General features: G+C 44.7%; 1 protein-coding gene across 1 annotated transcript; it reads right to left on the bottom strand.

Annotated features, from left to right (window-relative positions):
• Positions 1–4,265: 4,265 nt before the first annotated feature.
• Positions 4,266–7,707, bottom strand: LOC143388045 (carbonyl reductase [NADPH] 1-like). The gene is made up of 3 exons (XM_076842055.2): positions 7,419–7,707; positions 6,621–6,728; positions 4,266–4,993 (listed from the first exon to the last, which is right to left on the bottom strand). Exons 1-3 carry the CDS (start codon positions 7,705–7,707, stop codon positions 4,557–4,559), a joined length of 834 nt encoding a protein of 277 aa, XP_076698170.1. The 3' UTR covers positions 4,266–4,556.
• Positions 7,708–17,415: the final 9,708 nt, after the last annotated feature.

The raw sequence follows: 17,415 nt of genomic DNA, 5'->3' as shown, positions 1-17,415 counted from the left end.
ACTTTTGTGAATGAAAAGTAAATACGTTTTCTTGCTACTTCTTCCCTCCCAGCTTTGGAAACTGTTTTTGACTATTCTTTTAATTGAAATGTAGTTGTTTGCATAACATTAATAAAAATGGTGCATTTGTAATGGATATACTTGGAATTTTGTTATGGCTTCCTAGCCTTGAGAGACTTTTGAAAACAACAAATCTGCGATTCATTCAGAAGTTCCAACAAAGAAAATTTAAAGACTAAATGTGGTAGTCACACCTCTATTCTTGCTGCATTATGGAAGGAATAAGGACATGTTTAATGAAGCTGTATTTATTTGGCAAGCAACTTAGCCTGGAGGATGTTTAGAGAAAGGCTACCTGTCATGAGACCCTAGCTCTGCTCACTGGGTTTGAGTCTGTTATCTGCCTGTTGACTGGACTGGATCCTGAATTCTTGGGGTTCATCCAGTACAGATTTCCCCCACAGAGTCTCTAAGAAGAGCTTCCCTGTTCCAGAAGGCCAAGGAGCTGAAGCTGGCCAATGCAACATGGAGCACAGGGACACGTCTCATGGTGGGTGTGCGAACCACACAGAGAGCTCCACAAACCCCTGATGCCCCCTTGAGCAGAGACATTGAGACTGCAGACCATGCTGGAGACTGATGACACGAGGCTGTGCACAGCTTTCCCCAAGATGGCCAGAGAAGACTACCCTATGTGAGCCTCTTCATCTCTCCTTGCTCATGCCTACATCTTTCGCTTGGCAGGAAGATGCTGTCATTAGCTTTTCACATCCAGTGGCTCCTTTGGGTAACTTGACAGAGGGTGGACCTGTGATGTCAAAAAAGCTTGACATAACATAAGCGATCGGTTAGTCTAGCTGGTGGCTAGCTTTCACAACAGCCCTTCTGCCACTGTGTTCCAGTGGTGAGGAGGACCCTTCAATAGACAGCCTCCTAGACGGGTTAGTCTCTCTCCTTGTTTTAATGGAACCCAGTGATAGGATACTAGATAACAGAATTGCTCCTTACTGGCCAAAAAGGGAGGAGCCTGGACAGTTGCTGGGACTCCTTGTGGCACATGGAATAATACCTCTGGGTATTGTGTAGCCTCAGGTGCCAGAAGTTGTTGAGCCAGTGACTTGGTTGAAATGCCTTGAGCCTCATTGGGCTCATTCTTTGATTTTGCTCAGGGAGACCCTGGCTAATGGCTGTATTTTAAACTCATGGTATGATCCTCTGATAGTCACAGTCGTCTGCCTGGTACACTGTGTTCTCTGAAAAAGTATGAAATATCCACATGGAGCCATGTCCTGTCAGGAAGTTGTCTTTCTTCAGCTAGAATCATGGAAGCTCTCCAAACCTGTGATCACGAGGCCATCAAGGACATGTTGGGACTGGAAATGCCAAATGATCAGACCAGAGCAGAGTTGCTCCACCTCAGTTGTGTGCTTGAAGCACAACCAGAACCAGAGAACCAGAGTGCCTGAACCAGAGTAAGAAAACTGGCTTTGAGAGTAGCCTCCCATTCTGTGGTTCTACAAAATGCGGAGTTATGATCCATGTATACGTAATACGTCAAAGTACAGTCTCCTGTCATGTGTATCTTAAAAGAACAAAAAGAGAAAAGAGTTTGAAATGACCAATTTCACTCTCCTCGATGCTTTTATTTTTATAAAACCACCCTGCCTTGCTCAGCTCTTTCTTTTATATGGCATGAAGTGCTGCCTTATTCTATAACCAGAAACAAAAGACAACTAAGATCTTGTGGGGCTGGGTTGTGGCTCATAGGTAGAGTACTTACCTACCATGTGTGAGATACTGGGTTTGTACCTCAGTACCACATATAAATCCTCAGTCCACATATAAATGAAAATAAAGATGTTGTGTCCACCTATAGCTAAAAAACAAATATTTAAAAAATGTCTTGTAATTTTGTGTGTTTACAGTTAGGGCTGATTCCCAGAAAGCTCCCATGAGGGAGGGAATGCTTATGCACCTCTATTACTTTGGGAGACCTGAAGAAAGAAGAGTAATATTGCAGAAAGGGGAATTATGTACCGGGGATTGAGTCAGCACTGGCTAGCAGCTTCGGAGGTCCAGTTGGGATTGTGATTGTACATCTCAAGAGAGCCCAGTCAGCCCTGTGATTCCCTCCTCCCAGTGTCTTGCTGCTAGTCAGGCAGGGTGTGGTGGTTCCTTTTGAGGGTTGGTGTTTTCTGGGCTCATTCAAGAGTGTAGGATAACAAGGGAAGAGTTGGAGCCCCAGGCTCCCTCTGCCTGCTCTGAGATATGGGCATGTTTGTGACTGTCTGCAGTGGGGGTGTGTGTGCTGCCGGCATTGTCTAGCAGACATAATCAGCTTCCTCTCCAGTGTGCAAACCCCAGTTTTGTCTCCATTTGCAGTTCATCTCAACTTCCCTTATTCCACTTAAATCTGAGCCCCTTTAGCTTTTCAGGTGAGCTGGTTGTAACACCTGCCTGAATCCTTCATATCCTATATGAGACTCAGTTTCTCTTTCTCTTCTGATTTCCTTTTTCTTTTTCCCTGTGAATGGGTCTTATGTGCTCTCATGTGGTCTTGAACTCTTAGATTCTAGCTTTGAACCTGCACAAGCATCCCAAGCAGTGGCACAACAGGTGTGCACCACTGCACACACCTCTGGAAATGGTATTTTTGTATGTAATTTTACATTTTCTGAAAATTTTATTTTAGCAGCATGTACCTTCGTCTTCAGGTTGAGAAATAAATCTTAGCAGTAGGATAGAATATCCTTTCCCCCATCGCAGAGGTACCCAGGAACCTGAATATGGGATGATGATGTCTTTAGGGCTCTTGAAGAAGCTGGATGTCATTAAGGTATTAAGGAGACTTATCTTTGCATTTCAACTGTACATTTCTAAGCCAGCACTTGAATCACTATAGTCTTGACTTAGACATTGTTTATGTGTTGGTGTCTGCTTACAAAAACAAAATAACTAGGAGGAAATGAACAACCCTGTTGAAGGGTCAAACCTGGAAACCAAACCTTCCTCTTATTTCTTAAGTATTTTTTTTAGTTGTAGATGGACACAATATCTTTATTTTTTTGCTTATTTTTATGTAGTCCTGGGGACAGAACCCAGGGCCTTAAGCATGGGAAGCAAGCACTCTACCACTGATATACAACCCCAGCCCCCAAACCTCCCTTTTAAAAAAAGAGCTGGTTCTCAGGGGTGCTCACTCTTCAGGTCTCCAGCCATGGCAGCCCCTGGGGCAGAGTGAGAAGTCCTGAGAGTAGAGGTGTGGACAGCATGGAGCCAGGCTGTGGGAGGGAAGGGACAGTGGACACTTCCTGATACCCTCTGGAGCCAGCTGGGTGATGGGCAGTGAACAAGGGCTTCTCTCCACCACCAGGGGTGACATTGCTCTGATCCCAGTTGCGACAAAAGCACACGCCTTGTGGTACACGTGCCAGGCACCGTTTTTCAACACTTACACTGATGTGTCATCCCATGAGTGCTTGACAGTTAAAGAAACCCAGACACAGCAAGGAGTGGCCACTCTGCTTGAGCCACTGCTAAGTAAGGTGCCAGATCCTGGGCTTTCCTTTTCCATTTCTAATTTTTATTTATTGTTGTGGTACTGAACTGTGGACCTGAACCCATGACTTCACCCATGCTAGGCCAGTGTTCTACCACCGAGCCATACCCTCACCCTCCCCAAGATTTCAAAGCTCACAATAAACAAAAAAGTGGAAAAATGGTCATCAATGTCTATATATACATCTATGGTTTGCAATTCCAAACATCCTGTTATGCTCTTCTACTTCTTTGTATTTTGGAACACATGGGAGTATTACAGTTGTGGGATACTTCATTCCTACTTAGGAACACTCTCTTCCAGGCGTCTCTATAATATTTCTCCAGCTCAGTCATAAGTGACCATGCACACAGCACCCACTCACTCTTCTCAAGCTGCTGGTTGTTTTCACACAATGACCTAGGCTTTGGGAAGACACAAGGGCAGCTGCATTTGCCTTGGTGGTAGTGTGTTTTCCTGGGGGAGGGGTAATCCATAGTCCAGGGGCCACATCCAACTATGATGCTTGTTTTGCTAAGTGTGTCTGCTCTCCTGTTGGACGAGTAGTTGCAACTGAGGGCATAGCCCACAGAGCAAGGTGTTTAAGGCCTGGCTCCTTCTAGGTCTGACCACGCCTGAGTTCCCCTCTCCCTCCCCTTGACCTAGCTTTTACAGTGACCAAGCTCCTGGCATGGAGTTTGCTTCATCATGAAAACAGTCTGCTGAGTGGACATTTATCAAGAATCCTTTATTCACCTTCTCATTTGCATTAGTTATTTTCAGGAATTTCACTTTTCTCTCCCTGTGTTGAAGAAAAGACCTCAGGGAATTAGTGGTGCCTGAGTGAGCTCCCTAGTCCACCTTTGACATGTGACACCTAAGCACTTGATAAGGATGCCTTGCGGGATTTTTTTTTTTTTTTTTTTTGTCTAAGGATAGTTTTGAAAGCATAAATATCCTTTGGGTCACATCAGTGCAGGATACCAAGTGGGGACCATGGTGGAGGTGTGAGTTCAGCTCACCACTCACTAACTTGTTTATCCTGAACAAACTGCCCATGAGGCCCCTCTGCCTCTGGGGGCAAAAAGGCCAAGTACACGGGGGTCTCGGCTCCTTCTTCCGGGCTCTTGGTGGCCGAGGGTCCTGTCATGTCGGTTCTCACCCACCCTGGGCAGCAGGCATTCAGCAGGATCTTGTCTCCTCTCCTCTGTTCACTGAGTTTCCAGGCATAGATTCTGGACAGGACTGTGACACCAATCTTGGACACTCCATAGGCAGAATTGGGCCAGCCTTCTTTTTCGTGCACTCCATTTTTTGCGTCTTCCACAAACTTATTCATGAGCCCCACCAGCTCCTCCTCAGTGATCGTCTCACTTCGAAACTTCTGCTGCAGCTCTGGGCTGCAGCGTTTAAGGTAGACCAGACTCAAAACGCTGGAGACATTTACCACTCTGCCTGAAATACATTCCAAACCATCATACATTCACCTGTGTTAACATGTAACATAAAATCTACATGAGAACAGTGAAGACCAATTATACTGAAATGTTAGAGCAGAAAATTGTCATATGAAAGAGCGCTACCAGTATGAGCTGTAGGAGAAACAGACATGGACTGTAGGGTGGTTGCATAACGAACTTCCATAAAGAACCTCCTGGGATCACAGGGTGCTTGTGAGCACAGAAGTTTCAAGGAAGCTGTACACTCAAGTGTCAACTCTAAGCCACACATCTCCTTGTTGTAAAGGCGGCTGGCTGCCAGTGTGTTCTTAATGAGAGGGGGTCTCCCTGAGTGGAGGAGTACTAGGGCAGTTTTTAGTGGAAGACTAGGAGAGTCTGTGGCGTGCACAGCATGAAACACTTTGATGGGGAGATGAAATGAGCCAGGAGGGAGACAGGGGCAGATCACAGCATCACTGTGAACCATGCCGAGGGCCTGGATTTCTCCTGAAGGAGTCTGGGAGTGCCCAGCATGGCAGAAGCAGAAGCAGACAATGTGCAGAGCCCTGGGAAAGCGCATGACTCAAGAAGGGAGGCCTCTCAGGAGGGTTTGCAGGTGTGTGCATGGTCAGCTGAGGGCACGTTTAGGGCTGGAATGCGGGATTCGGGTGATTCTCAGTGGGCACAATCTTTTTAATTTTATTATTTCTTTTTCTTCTTCTTTTTTTTGAGAGAGAGAGAGAGAGAGAGAGAGAATTTTTAACACTAATTTTTTTAGTTATCCGCGGACACAACCTCTTTGTTTGTATGTGGTGCTGAGGATCGAACCTGGGCCGCACGCATGCCAGGTGAGCGCACTACCGCTTGAGCCACATCCCCAGCCCCTTATTATTTCTTTTTGATTTCAGCAATTGAACCTAAAGGTGCTTAACTGAGCCACATCCCCATCCAGTTTTTTGAAATTTGAGGCAGGTTCTTCCTATATTGCTTAGAGCCTTGGTAATTTCCTGAGGTGGGCCTTGAACTTGCAATCCTCTTGCCTCAGCTTCCTGAGTTGGTGGGATTGCAGGGGTGTGCCATGATGCCTAGCTCAGTGGGCACAATCTTAGCACATGGGCATTGCTGATGTGGGGGCAGAGCCTCGTGACCACCAGGGTGGCCATGATGGTGGGTGGCCAGGAAGATTTAGAGGAAGGATGGACATCCTCTGAAAGTGTCAGTTGTAGATTGGGATTATCAGGAATTATGGAGGATCAGGAACATCCATATGTGTGAGTTGGTCTGGGAGTGTTTTGGGCAGGTGACAGGTTTAGTGGGGCTGTGTCTAGTGAGGTGGTCCTAGTCCATGAGTCTGAATAAGGGTGCACAGAATGGAATCTAGGGCCTTTGTCAGTAGGAGGGAAAGAAGAAATAAAGAGCTGCTCTGAGGAGACCTTTGAACAGACACTTGAGGATACCAAAGAGCCAGGTGTGGCAAGAACAGTGCACAGAGGATTAAGCCACTGGAGAAGATGGGTGGGGAAGTAGAGCTGCACCTGGCAGGTGGAGGCCCAGCAAGGCAGGGGCACAGCTGCAGCAGGAGAGGCCAGGGGCAAGGGGATGAGACTGCAGGAGGGCAGGGCCAGATCACCCACCCCACTCACCTTGTGGTTTTATGAGGGGGAGTAGCTCTGTGCAGACATCTCGGGTACCAGAAAAGTTTGTTTTCATTGTGACTTCTGCTTGAATATGAAAGGGTGTCGGATCAGCCGCTTTTGAGAAAAAAGAGAAAACAATAAACAGTTGCCTTGGGGTAGAATTTCTCAGAAATAAAAGAGTGCACAGGATATCCCTCCAAGTAAAGTCTTTTGTCTAGTGCAGGGTTGTTCACACTTGAGATCTCCTGGGAAGCGGGTATAGCAGTTGGGGAAGGAATGGGGAAGGGTTTCAGATAGTGACCTCATTATATTGTTATATTTTCTTCTATATGAACATGTAGCATGAAATCCCATCATCATGTACAGCTATAATGCATCAATAAAAAAAAAATGTGGAAAGCGGAAAAAAGTCAATCTCCTAGTTTCATAACATTCTTTGTTTTTGTAGAATGGCAGTATTGGGGTAATCTGAGTCATGGGTACTATTTACTATATTGGTGTAATCAATATTTTGCAATTATTTATTTCAAAAGTAGTCAAAAGTCTATTCAACTGCTTTAATGTAAAGTTTTTTGTAAAGAAAACCTAGAAAGGTCCCAGTGAGTCCCAGCCACGCAAACACAATGTCCCTTTGGCTTGCACCTTCTCGGTCTCTGTTTTCCCTATGGCTTCAGTCTGTGCTGTTCTGTTTCTTTCTAGGGAGACTTTCTGGATCCCACAAAGCAGAGGGCACCCGCCCCTGAGCCGCTTGCACAATCGTGGTCCCCCAGGACTACAAGCTTTGCACCCCGACCGACCGCTTACTCTTAAAGGCGATGCCCGCGTTGTTGACCAGCACATCTAGTCCCCTGTACTCCTTGCGCAGGAAGTCGTGCAGGTTGCGGATGCTCTGCTGGTCGTCGATGTCCAGCAGGTGGAAGAGCGGGCTCAGGCCCTCTGCCTGCAGCTGCTGCACTGCTGCCCGGCCCCGCGCCTCCTTGCGCACGGTGAGCACCACGTCCCCCGAGAACTGGCGACAGAGGTCGCGCACGATGGCAAAGCCAATGCCCTTGTTGCCTCCAGTGATGAGCGCCACGCGGCGACAGGAAGACATGGCTGGTGGGCAGCGGGGAACACCTGCACGGAGAGTGGATCTCAGAACTTCTGCACCGCTGGAGCGCAAAAGTGTAGCTCTGGCAGGTTGCTGGCCCGGGACCGCCCGCCCACCACGCAGGTGCAGCCCCGCCCTGTGCAGGGCGTGGCTCGCCTGGAGTTGTCCGGAGTTGCTCCGAGTTGCCCAGAGTTGCCTGGAGTCGCCTGGGGCGGTCAAAGACTGGGAACTGGAGATTAAAGTAGTGCTTCTCAATTTAATTGTTGCAAAACTCGCCTCCTGATTTTATTGGTATGTACTTAATTAATTGTTCAACTGTTGTTTCCTTCCGCAGTTAGAGGAATACGCAGTGAAATCGGGTAGCTTTTTGTAGAGGAACATGAGGAGTGTTTTGGGGGAGTCAGAGTGAACCAGGAGGTAGGCTGGGGCAGATCACTGGCATCCCTGGGAACCATGCTGAGGGCTTGGACTTTCTCCGAAGGATTTTTGGAGCGGTTTGCCAAGCAGACTGTGTGCAGAGCCCTAGGAAAGGAAAGGATTCAAGAAGAAAGGCCCTTTTCTTGCCACACAGGCCAGTGGGAGCTGGTGGGTGCTGGCAGGTGCCTACCTAGTAGAGAAGCACCATTGGGATTGGTCATGTGACTACATCTGTACTGACTCCCAGTGCTGGTCTTCTAAGGTTTGCTTTCTGTACCCCCATTATCCAGTATTCACAATTGTGCTTGAAAGACGTGTGGCTTGTGTATGAACTTCCCCTCCCTTTATCTCTGCAATTGAAGTCTTTTCAAACTAGAGTTGTGGAATGAACTGAAAGAACAGTCCAGGGCATCAAATTTCTGTTCATTTCACCCTAAGTATATAAAAGCAAAGCTACTCGCCTGTCCTTTTTGAGAATGGAGGGAAGTATTTACTAAATCAGCTGTTACTTCACTAAGTATTTGCAAAAATACCATCCTACCTGGTTCTGAGAGCTGCAGTGTACAGGTGCCTGGGCACATCACAGCCCTTCACACACACACACACACACACACACAAACAAATCACATGTCAGGTTGTACCTTTTTTCCTCCATTTTAAGATGAAGGAATGGACTTCTGCTGAGAAAGTTTATAAGTTGGTTCAGTGGTTCGAATGAATTTTCCTCATCCCTTGGAACTTACAACTAGGGAAGAGGGGACTAGATCAAGTTTCATTTCTGTCCTGTCCCATATGTACCACTATACACAGTGTCTATTTAAATCTAAATTGAAATTGATGTACAATTAATGCAAATTACAATTAATACAATTAATGTTTTAGGCTGGGGTTGTGGCTCAGGGGTAGAGCACTCACCTATCATGTGTGAGGCACTGGGTTAAATCCTCAGCACCACATAAAAATAAAATAAAGATATTGTGTCCATCTATAACTGAAAAATCAATATTTAAAGATTCACACATCAGCGACCCCAATATTGAGCAGTGCAACTATAAGATATTTTCATCATTACAAGAGAGTCTTGTGCGCAAAGCTGCTTTACACAGATTCTAATTATGTTGCCATTTCAAGGTGACTTTCCTGGCAGTTGATTAACAAAAAGTTGAAGAACCTTGCTTTTTTCAATGGAATTTTTTATTGAGGTAATAATAAATTCACAAGCAGTTTTAAAAAAAACAAGAGAGATCTTACAGGTCTCCCAGTTTCCCTCAGACTGCAAACTCTAGTATGATATCACACATATATTGACATGAAAAGGATGACAAGTCATTTTTGGAGTTCTTCTGTTTTGTGTCCTTACTCATGGGTGTACAGTTACTTCTGTATGATTTCATCACATGCATAGATTGTACAGGGCTCCTGCCCAAGACACAGCGTTTCCAGGAGCAGAAGGGCGACTATTCTTGCTGTTGTATAACCAAACTCTTCGCTCTTGCTCCCAAACCCAGTCTATCCCCTATCAATCAAGCATCTGCTTCCCTTTTCTCCAGGTTGTTGGAAACTTGTTACACAGATGAAGCCTAGGATACGTAACCCTCTGGGCTGTCTTTTTCACTTGGCTAATGAAGTGGCTTTGTGTGTTCTCCTTCAGCCGAGTGTAGGTGTGGTCTGTGGTTGGGTGGTCTCTCCTCTCTTGCTTTCTTCTTAGGTGTGGTGAGCCAGTGCAGGAGGGCGTGGGTTAAGGATGTGGGTTGAGTTAGAGTGGGTAGGAGGGCCACTCGCTGATGGCTGGTGGTGCAGGAGCTTGGAAAAGAGAGCACCTGCTGATTAAAAAGGCAGTGCCTGAGAGAGGGCTCTGGATCATGATTTTCAGGCTGGTTTGTTTATTCTTTCAGAACTGGTCCCCACACAAGAGTTGACAGTTCAATGGGGCTAAATGCTCCAGAAAATATGGTATAGGAACCATCAAGAGCAGAAACAATCGGAGAAAAAAAAAATCATGGGTATCCTCAGTCACAGACACCAAGGAGGGAAATGGGAGAAGGAATTCCCAGCAAAAGAAGGTGTTCTAAGAAAGAATGGATGGCCAGCTGTTCCAAGTGTTAGGGGAAAAAGTGAGAAAGAGAAAAAGAAAACTGAGACACAGCCAAGAATCTTCTCAAGAGGTAGTCGTTGATCTCTTTGGGAAACATATTTATAGTAACAGTGGAGAAAGGAGCAGTAACCAGGGAAGGGACAATCATCAACAATTATACTTCATATCACCTTCAAAATATACACCACAAAGGAGAAATCACATATGGAGACAGACTAGCAAGACTAGGGTAGAGAAATTATACGATGGGAAGAATTGAATCAAGACAAATGTGAACATTGGGGACAGGAAATGTATGAACAATGGCTGGTTAACTGCAATAGGACAGAAAAGATGTGAAGGCTCCCAACCTAGACCATGGAGAACTCACTAGGGTGGGGATAGGCAGACTCTGTCTTGGAATCCAATCCAGTGAGTCAGGCCTCATATCCACAGGGTTTGGCAACAACTAACCAACCATCTTCCAGGGAGCACTGAGCAGGGGGAAGGACTGGGAAGGAGTACACGTGTTAACACAGTGAAATATGAAGTCTTCCAGCAAGTAAACTGGAGCAGGAACAGGAACAGGAATATTGTAGGAAATAAGCTGAAAGACAGCCAAATAGCATCAGAAGAGTGGAGTAGTAACACAGATCCTGCTAATGGACTCTGGTTCAGGGGCGAGACTCCAGTCCCTGGGTAGAACTGGCAAAGGCAAGTAGAAAGTACTATAGTGCCAGAGGAATAAGGAGACAGAATGCCCGGCAGGCTTTTAAGAAGCAATAAGGTGCCCAAGATGGTGTGGAAGCTAGTGAGCAGATCTGAGGTGCAAAATAGAGCCAAAGGGGCCAAAAAGTGATTTCCTGCAGCCCAGAACACTGGGCCAGAGCTCCTCAGCCCCTCCTAGCAAGACAGAAAAAGCCTAGCATAAACAAGTCGGGTTGCAAGGATCCCCTTGGAAGAAGACTGCCAAGACTAAGAATCAGGCAAAAGTCAAAGTAGGAGTGCTTCAAGATCAAGGGGGATTTTAAAACATAAAAAGAAGTCAGAGTAAGGGGAAGTTCAGAGAGAAGGTAGTGAGAAGCATTTTGTGGGGAGAAGACCAAGAAAGAAGGGAAAGTAGGGCTGGGATTGTGGCTCAGTGGGAGAGCACTTGTCTGGCATGTAAGAGGAACTGGGTTCAATCCTCAGCTCCACATAGAGATAAAAGGTATTATCCATATCTAACTAAAAAATATTTTTTAAAAAAAATGTAAAGGAATGAAATTCCCAAGGAATGCCTGACCTTTCTCTCACCAGACCTAACCAGTCACAGACCCAGTGCTTTACTGTAAAGTAAAGTAAATGTACCAAATCAGAGGACCTGAGATTCATCTGCTGTGTGAGGGCCAAGGAAGAATTTCTTCATTATGAAAAATGGTAAATACACAGACGTAAGTCCCTGAAGATGTAAATACTTTCTCATGATGTGGACTCACATGTCCAGAGTAGTATCTTGGGTACTATTCTAACTGAAGACCAACAATGAGCTAGAGAACCTTGCACAGAATTTGGTAGTTCCATTGCTTTTCTTCTGATCTTGCCTATCTCCTCCTGGCAATTGGTTTGCAGCTTTACAGCTTTTGAAGTTCAGGTCAATAGGCCAGGTTCCCTTTTAGTGGAGATCACTGAAAAGGCATATTATTTCTTAGCCTTTGAAGTCATCACTTCCAAGTTTAAACTTTTTAAAAGGCTCAAAATTTAAACTCCTGTCTAAAAAAATTATATCCTTGGTTTTGCAGTAGGAGGAGGACATTTTAGATTTTCTTGTGTTGGCCTAATGGATGCTGAGGAACCATTCAGAGAGATCTTTCAGAGGAGAAGCAGAAAGAGGCAGCCTCCCATTTCTTTCTAGAGATTAAATCACAAGGCCTCCAGGCAACTCTAGTGGCCTTGATACAAGATCTCAGGAAAGAAATGAGAGGACATCCTGACCCAACAACACTGTGACCACAGTGCAGGATTATGGCAAGGGAGGGCTGGACTAGGTAGGGAGTCCAAGTGACAAGGCCTCCTACTCTCTACATCCAGTTCCTACCCACCCAAAGTCAGGAACCTGAATTAGACAACAAGGCAAATTTAAAAGTCAGCTCGTAACTATGGTTGCTATGTCATTTTTAACTAAATGTAGAACATCATCCATTTTCAAATTCCAGTTTAAAAAAAAAATCAAACACATAGTTCCTGAGAGTTGGCTACCAGGTCATGATACACATACTGTGTACGAGGTGCCTCAACATGGGGGCAGGGAGCTCTGCAGAAATACAGTACCCATTGCTGTCTATTTTGGTGGCTGATAAGCCCCACACTGCTGCAGACCAGGAGTTACACTCGGCAATCTTCCTCTTCCATACCACCTCACAGAATTTTCATGCAAAAGATCTTCAAGGGATAATGAAAGTGCCAATGAAGTTAGCAGGGAAAGCACATGAGCAAGTCACAGTTGTTCTGCATCATTGTGTAGAAGGTATCATGTGACATTACCTGGCAAGAGAAAGCTTGCAAGAGAGCAAGAAGGTGGGAGCAAAAAGGCAATTAAATTTCAACATGAGTTTGAAGAGGGTAGTCAAACCATTTCATGATGTAACTGAGCTCCCCAAGCTAGTCCACCTCAATATCTTTAAAATTAACCATATCCACAATGTTCTTTCTGCCATACAAGAAAACAGATTCATGGGTTCTGGGGACTGGGATGCCAACAAGACTGAGAGTCTCATTATGCCAACCAAGGTTGGTGTACATTATGTCCTTGATACTTAGAAATTGCGTTGACAGTAGGGTAGAGGAGCAGGAGAGAGAAGAAGTAGTAGTGGCCTGCTGATTAATATTCATTGCCTGAATATTAAACACATGGAAAAGTTAGTTCAATAAATCCACAGATAGCACATTCAAAACAGTCTGCAAAGGAAAGCTAGGGAATATCTGTGCCACCATCAACTTTTGAAAGTATTCCAGGTAATGGCAACTCCTCTTTAGTAAATATGATAGTGTTATTTAAAATCATGAGAATCTTAGTATATTTTTTAATTAGAATGACATTTTTAACAAGAAACCCAAGCAGTCTGTGGGCAACAGAATAAAGAACCCTGGGCTGATGAACCAGTGTGGGAACATCCCAGGTGTGCCCATGAAGCAGGAGATAGTCCAGGCACAGTCTCACATCAGAGCAGCAGGGAGCAGTATTTCCGTGGCTGAAGCAGGAGAGGTGTGGGTCTGGCGCTCTCACTTGAGATGCAGCTATGGAACCCTGGGACACGATGATCAGCCAACCACATCTGAAGTCTGGACTCCCAGTCCCAACCCAGCTATTGACCAGCCAGAATATGGGTACTAACAAGTGGCAAAAGGGCAAGCTGTCCATCTTCTGTCCTAGGTAAAAAGAGATCCAAGCCAGCTATGGTAGAACAGGCCCATAATCCCAGCTACTTTGGAGGATGAGGCAGAAGGATTCCAAGTTCTAGCTCAGCCTGAGCAACTTAGCAAAATCCCATCTCAAAGCAAAAAAATAAAAAAATAAAATAAAATAAAAAAATAAAGGGCTGGGGATGTAACTCAATGGAAAGCACTTGCCTAGCATATACAAGGCCCTGGGTTCAATCCCCAGTGCCACACACACACACACACACACACACACACACACTTACACACCCACTTACACAATACAACACACATGCTGGATTCCCAAAACACAAGTATACAGTCAACTTTTAAAGATTTCCAAGGATCACTTCTCTTGCTCACAGGGCTATGTCCTGGGTACTCAGTGCAGATACAAAATGGCTCTTGCGTCTGATGTTGGGTTTACTTGGGTCCCAGGAATGGATCTCCAATGCAATACCCAAGGCTGTCTTATGAAGATGTGGGAAGGGGAGATCTTAATTTTTTTAAACTACATACAGTAGCATCACTAGCTTCTACTACAATGCTGCTTTATTTTCACCCCTCCCCCGAAAAACCTGACGGATAAGTCCTAGACACCCTTCCCCCAAATAAGCCAGGGGCCGGTGTTCCCTAATATCAAAATGCCTTGATGTGTTGGATGGAAGCAACTAATAATGAATCTCTCTTAATCCTAAGGAAGCCCTGCTAAGAATTACCTTGATTATCTTTTTAACATTTACTTATGGGCTGGGGATGTGGCTCGGGCGGTGGTGCGCCCGTCTGGCATGCGAGCGGCCCGGGTTCAATCCTCAGCACCACATGCAGGCAGGGGATGTTGTGTCTGCCGAGAACTAAGAAATAAAATATTGAAAGGTTCTCTCTCTCTCTCTCTCTCTCTCTCTCTCTCTCTCTCTCTCTCCTCGCTCTGTCTTTAAAAAAAAAATAAAAAAATTTACTTATGAAGAAAGATTATTTTTATTACCAATAAAAATTGCTATTGGTTACTGAAAACTTATGTTCTGCCTGCACTAATATTGCATATATTAACTCACTTAATTCTCAACAATATAACCCAACAATAGTTTGATTATTTTGTATCCTACATAACTGAGGGACACAGAGGTCAAATCTCTTACTCAAAATCTTTTAATTGGGGTAGGGGTTGTGGCTCAGCAGTAGAGCGCTCGCCTCACATGTGCTGAGACCCTGGGTTTGATCCTCAGCACCACAAAAAAATAAATAAGTGAAATAAAGGTATTGTGTCCAACTACAACTAAAAACAAATAAATATTAAAAAGTAATATTTTAAGTGGCAGAACAAACATTCAAATCCAAGTACTCTGGGTCCTGGACCTAAACTCTTAACAACTCAGCATTCTTCCTCTCAACAATTAACAAATTCCTTCACAGTGGTCTTGCCTATATTTTTAAGCATAAATATGTTTGTCCTAAGACATTCTGACCTCATTAAAGGCAACAGTGCCATGGAATAGGAGTTCTTGGTTCACCTTTAAGAGCAAAGACAGGGGCTCATCAGTGTTTTCAAGTACTGCTACAAAAAAATGAGAGTAATATGATCTTGTTTATTTTAACAAAAGACAATGCTTCACAATAGAAATAATCACTGCCTTACCCATTAGTCGGCATCACCAACACCACACCTGTAGCCATAACCTGGTGACTTAGCTAAGAGTTCAGAGACAGTGTCTTTATCTTCTACATTCTCTCCGATAGCTCCAGCTAACCTGCTCCACAATATGCATGTTATACATGTTTCAGATACTTCCTTGGTAGTGTGACTGGTATTAAAAGGGAGCTTTCATCCCAGAACATGCCCCACCTCACCCCCGAAAAAAGCGTACTCTAAATCTCAGTTACAACACTACTAAAGACAAAGTGGTGAAGGCTTCTTCTCTCAATGCTAACCAAATAGAGGTTACTGGAAAAACAATTCTGAGATGCAAGTCTAGACCCTGAAACTAGATTGATCTGGCACCAATTTATAGGAAGGATTACATAAACCTTTGGGGACTGGCTTAAAACTGTTTTGCCCTAAATTTAACTATCCAGCATCTAACTCCCTTTCCATTGTTTGGAGACATCTCCCCACACATACTGGCAAGGGCATCTCTACAGAAGCTGAACCTGCCGGGACCCACTAGCTCCTGTTTGGAGAGGAGGCTGTCACATGGCCTCCCATCACCACTCAGATGCTCTGGCTGGGACCTGGACTCTAAACTGGGTGACTTGGTTTATTTTCCTCTCTCTGTTACACTTACATTTGTCAGTTCATTTGGTGTATTTTCACATGCCAATGGAAGGTTCCACAAGGACAGTAATAAGTCTTGTCCACTGCTACATTTCTGGTGCCTAAAATAATGCCTGGCTTATAAGAAGAATGCAAAATAAATATTTCTTGAATGAATCGATATATGGAAGGATTGATGGCTACATATGCCAAGAAAGGCTAATTTACTGGAAACTTCTTCACAGAATCATGCATGATAAAGAAGTTTATCCATGCATTCCACCAGTGTTACCCAAAGACCAAACAGGGCAAACAAGGTCATTTTGTGTTGTAGAAGGCTCTTATCTCCTTCCACTTTGCAGCTTGTTCTCCTGAGTCAAACTCTGCATACTCTTCCCCATGGTAGTGCAACTTCAAAGGATATTTTTAAAAGAGTACATTTTCACCATTTTGATGGTCAGAAGTTCCAAAATTGAAGAGGAGGAATATATTATGAAATCTTCTAAGTAGATTACTGGCCACTGTTGATCACCCTAGGTACTAGGAGAAGAGTTTAGGAATAGAGAGAGGCAAATATTGCCTCAAATTTAAAAGGGGTAGAAGTGATTCATAACAGAGACCACAATACTTAATATCAATCCCTTAAAATCTAGAGCAAATTAATGAACAGCATACAGCCTGGAACTCTTGACCCACACACCCCCTTCCCACTTTACATTTTAGTCTCCATAGAAAATATCCGTGGTTGCTTCTACAATTACCTATGACTCTGCCAGAATAATCACTTTCACAGGTGTCTTCGAACTGATCAACTCCATTTTGTCAATATCCATAACTAGAAATGGTGTTCCAGATAATAGGAGAGTACAGAATCATTCCAAATCATTTTGGTATCAATACATATCTATCAACAAAAAGCCTTTCTTGTAGCAAGACTTTCACACAGCACATTAGAACTACTCCATGCCAGTCATTCCATCAGCCACACAGATCACAAAAAGGAGAAGACGTTGACTCAAGTGGCAAATGTGCGATACTTACTTCCTCTCCTTCTCTGTATTCTTAGAAATGGCAGAAGAGAAGGTTTTGAAAATACAGAAGCCATAAAACTACGTCACACAAGGAATAGTGCTGCCCCTGACCCGCTCGTGTGAATTTCCAGGGACACCAAATAACACACAGACACACACTTTACCTTTAACCAAGCTTCAGGACGGCTTCTCTTTTCTGGGCCTCAGGCTCCCCAAATGGGAGAGCAAGAGAAAGTCACGAGAGGCTGGCGAGAGACAGCGAGTGTGGAAAGCCTTTCTCGCACACGATTGGGCACCTCCCTGACTGGGTGTGAGGCGTTCCAGCTCAACTGTGTCAGAACTAATCCCCACCCTTTTTAGGTGTGAGAGCCCATCCGTGTGGGGGTGTGACTGACCATTGACCCTGAGACCAGTCACTGACCCTGACCTTGGAATGCTGTCCCCCTCAACCTTCATTGGATGGAATTTTCCCCTGAATTTCTTGTTCCCCAATAAAAGACCATTCTCTGGCGTACTCTCTC

This window comes from Callospermophilus lateralis, unplaced genomic scaffold, assembly GCF_048772815.1.
Source record: "Callospermophilus lateralis isolate mCalLat2 unplaced genomic scaffold, mCalLat2.hap1 Scaffold_129, whole genome shotgun sequence".
Lineage (NCBI taxonomy): Eukaryota > Metazoa > Chordata > Mammalia > Rodentia > Sciuridae > Callospermophilus > Callospermophilus lateralis.
The sequence above is the reverse complement of the archived record's forward strand: the minus strand, read 5'-3'. Positions and strand labels throughout refer to the sequence as shown.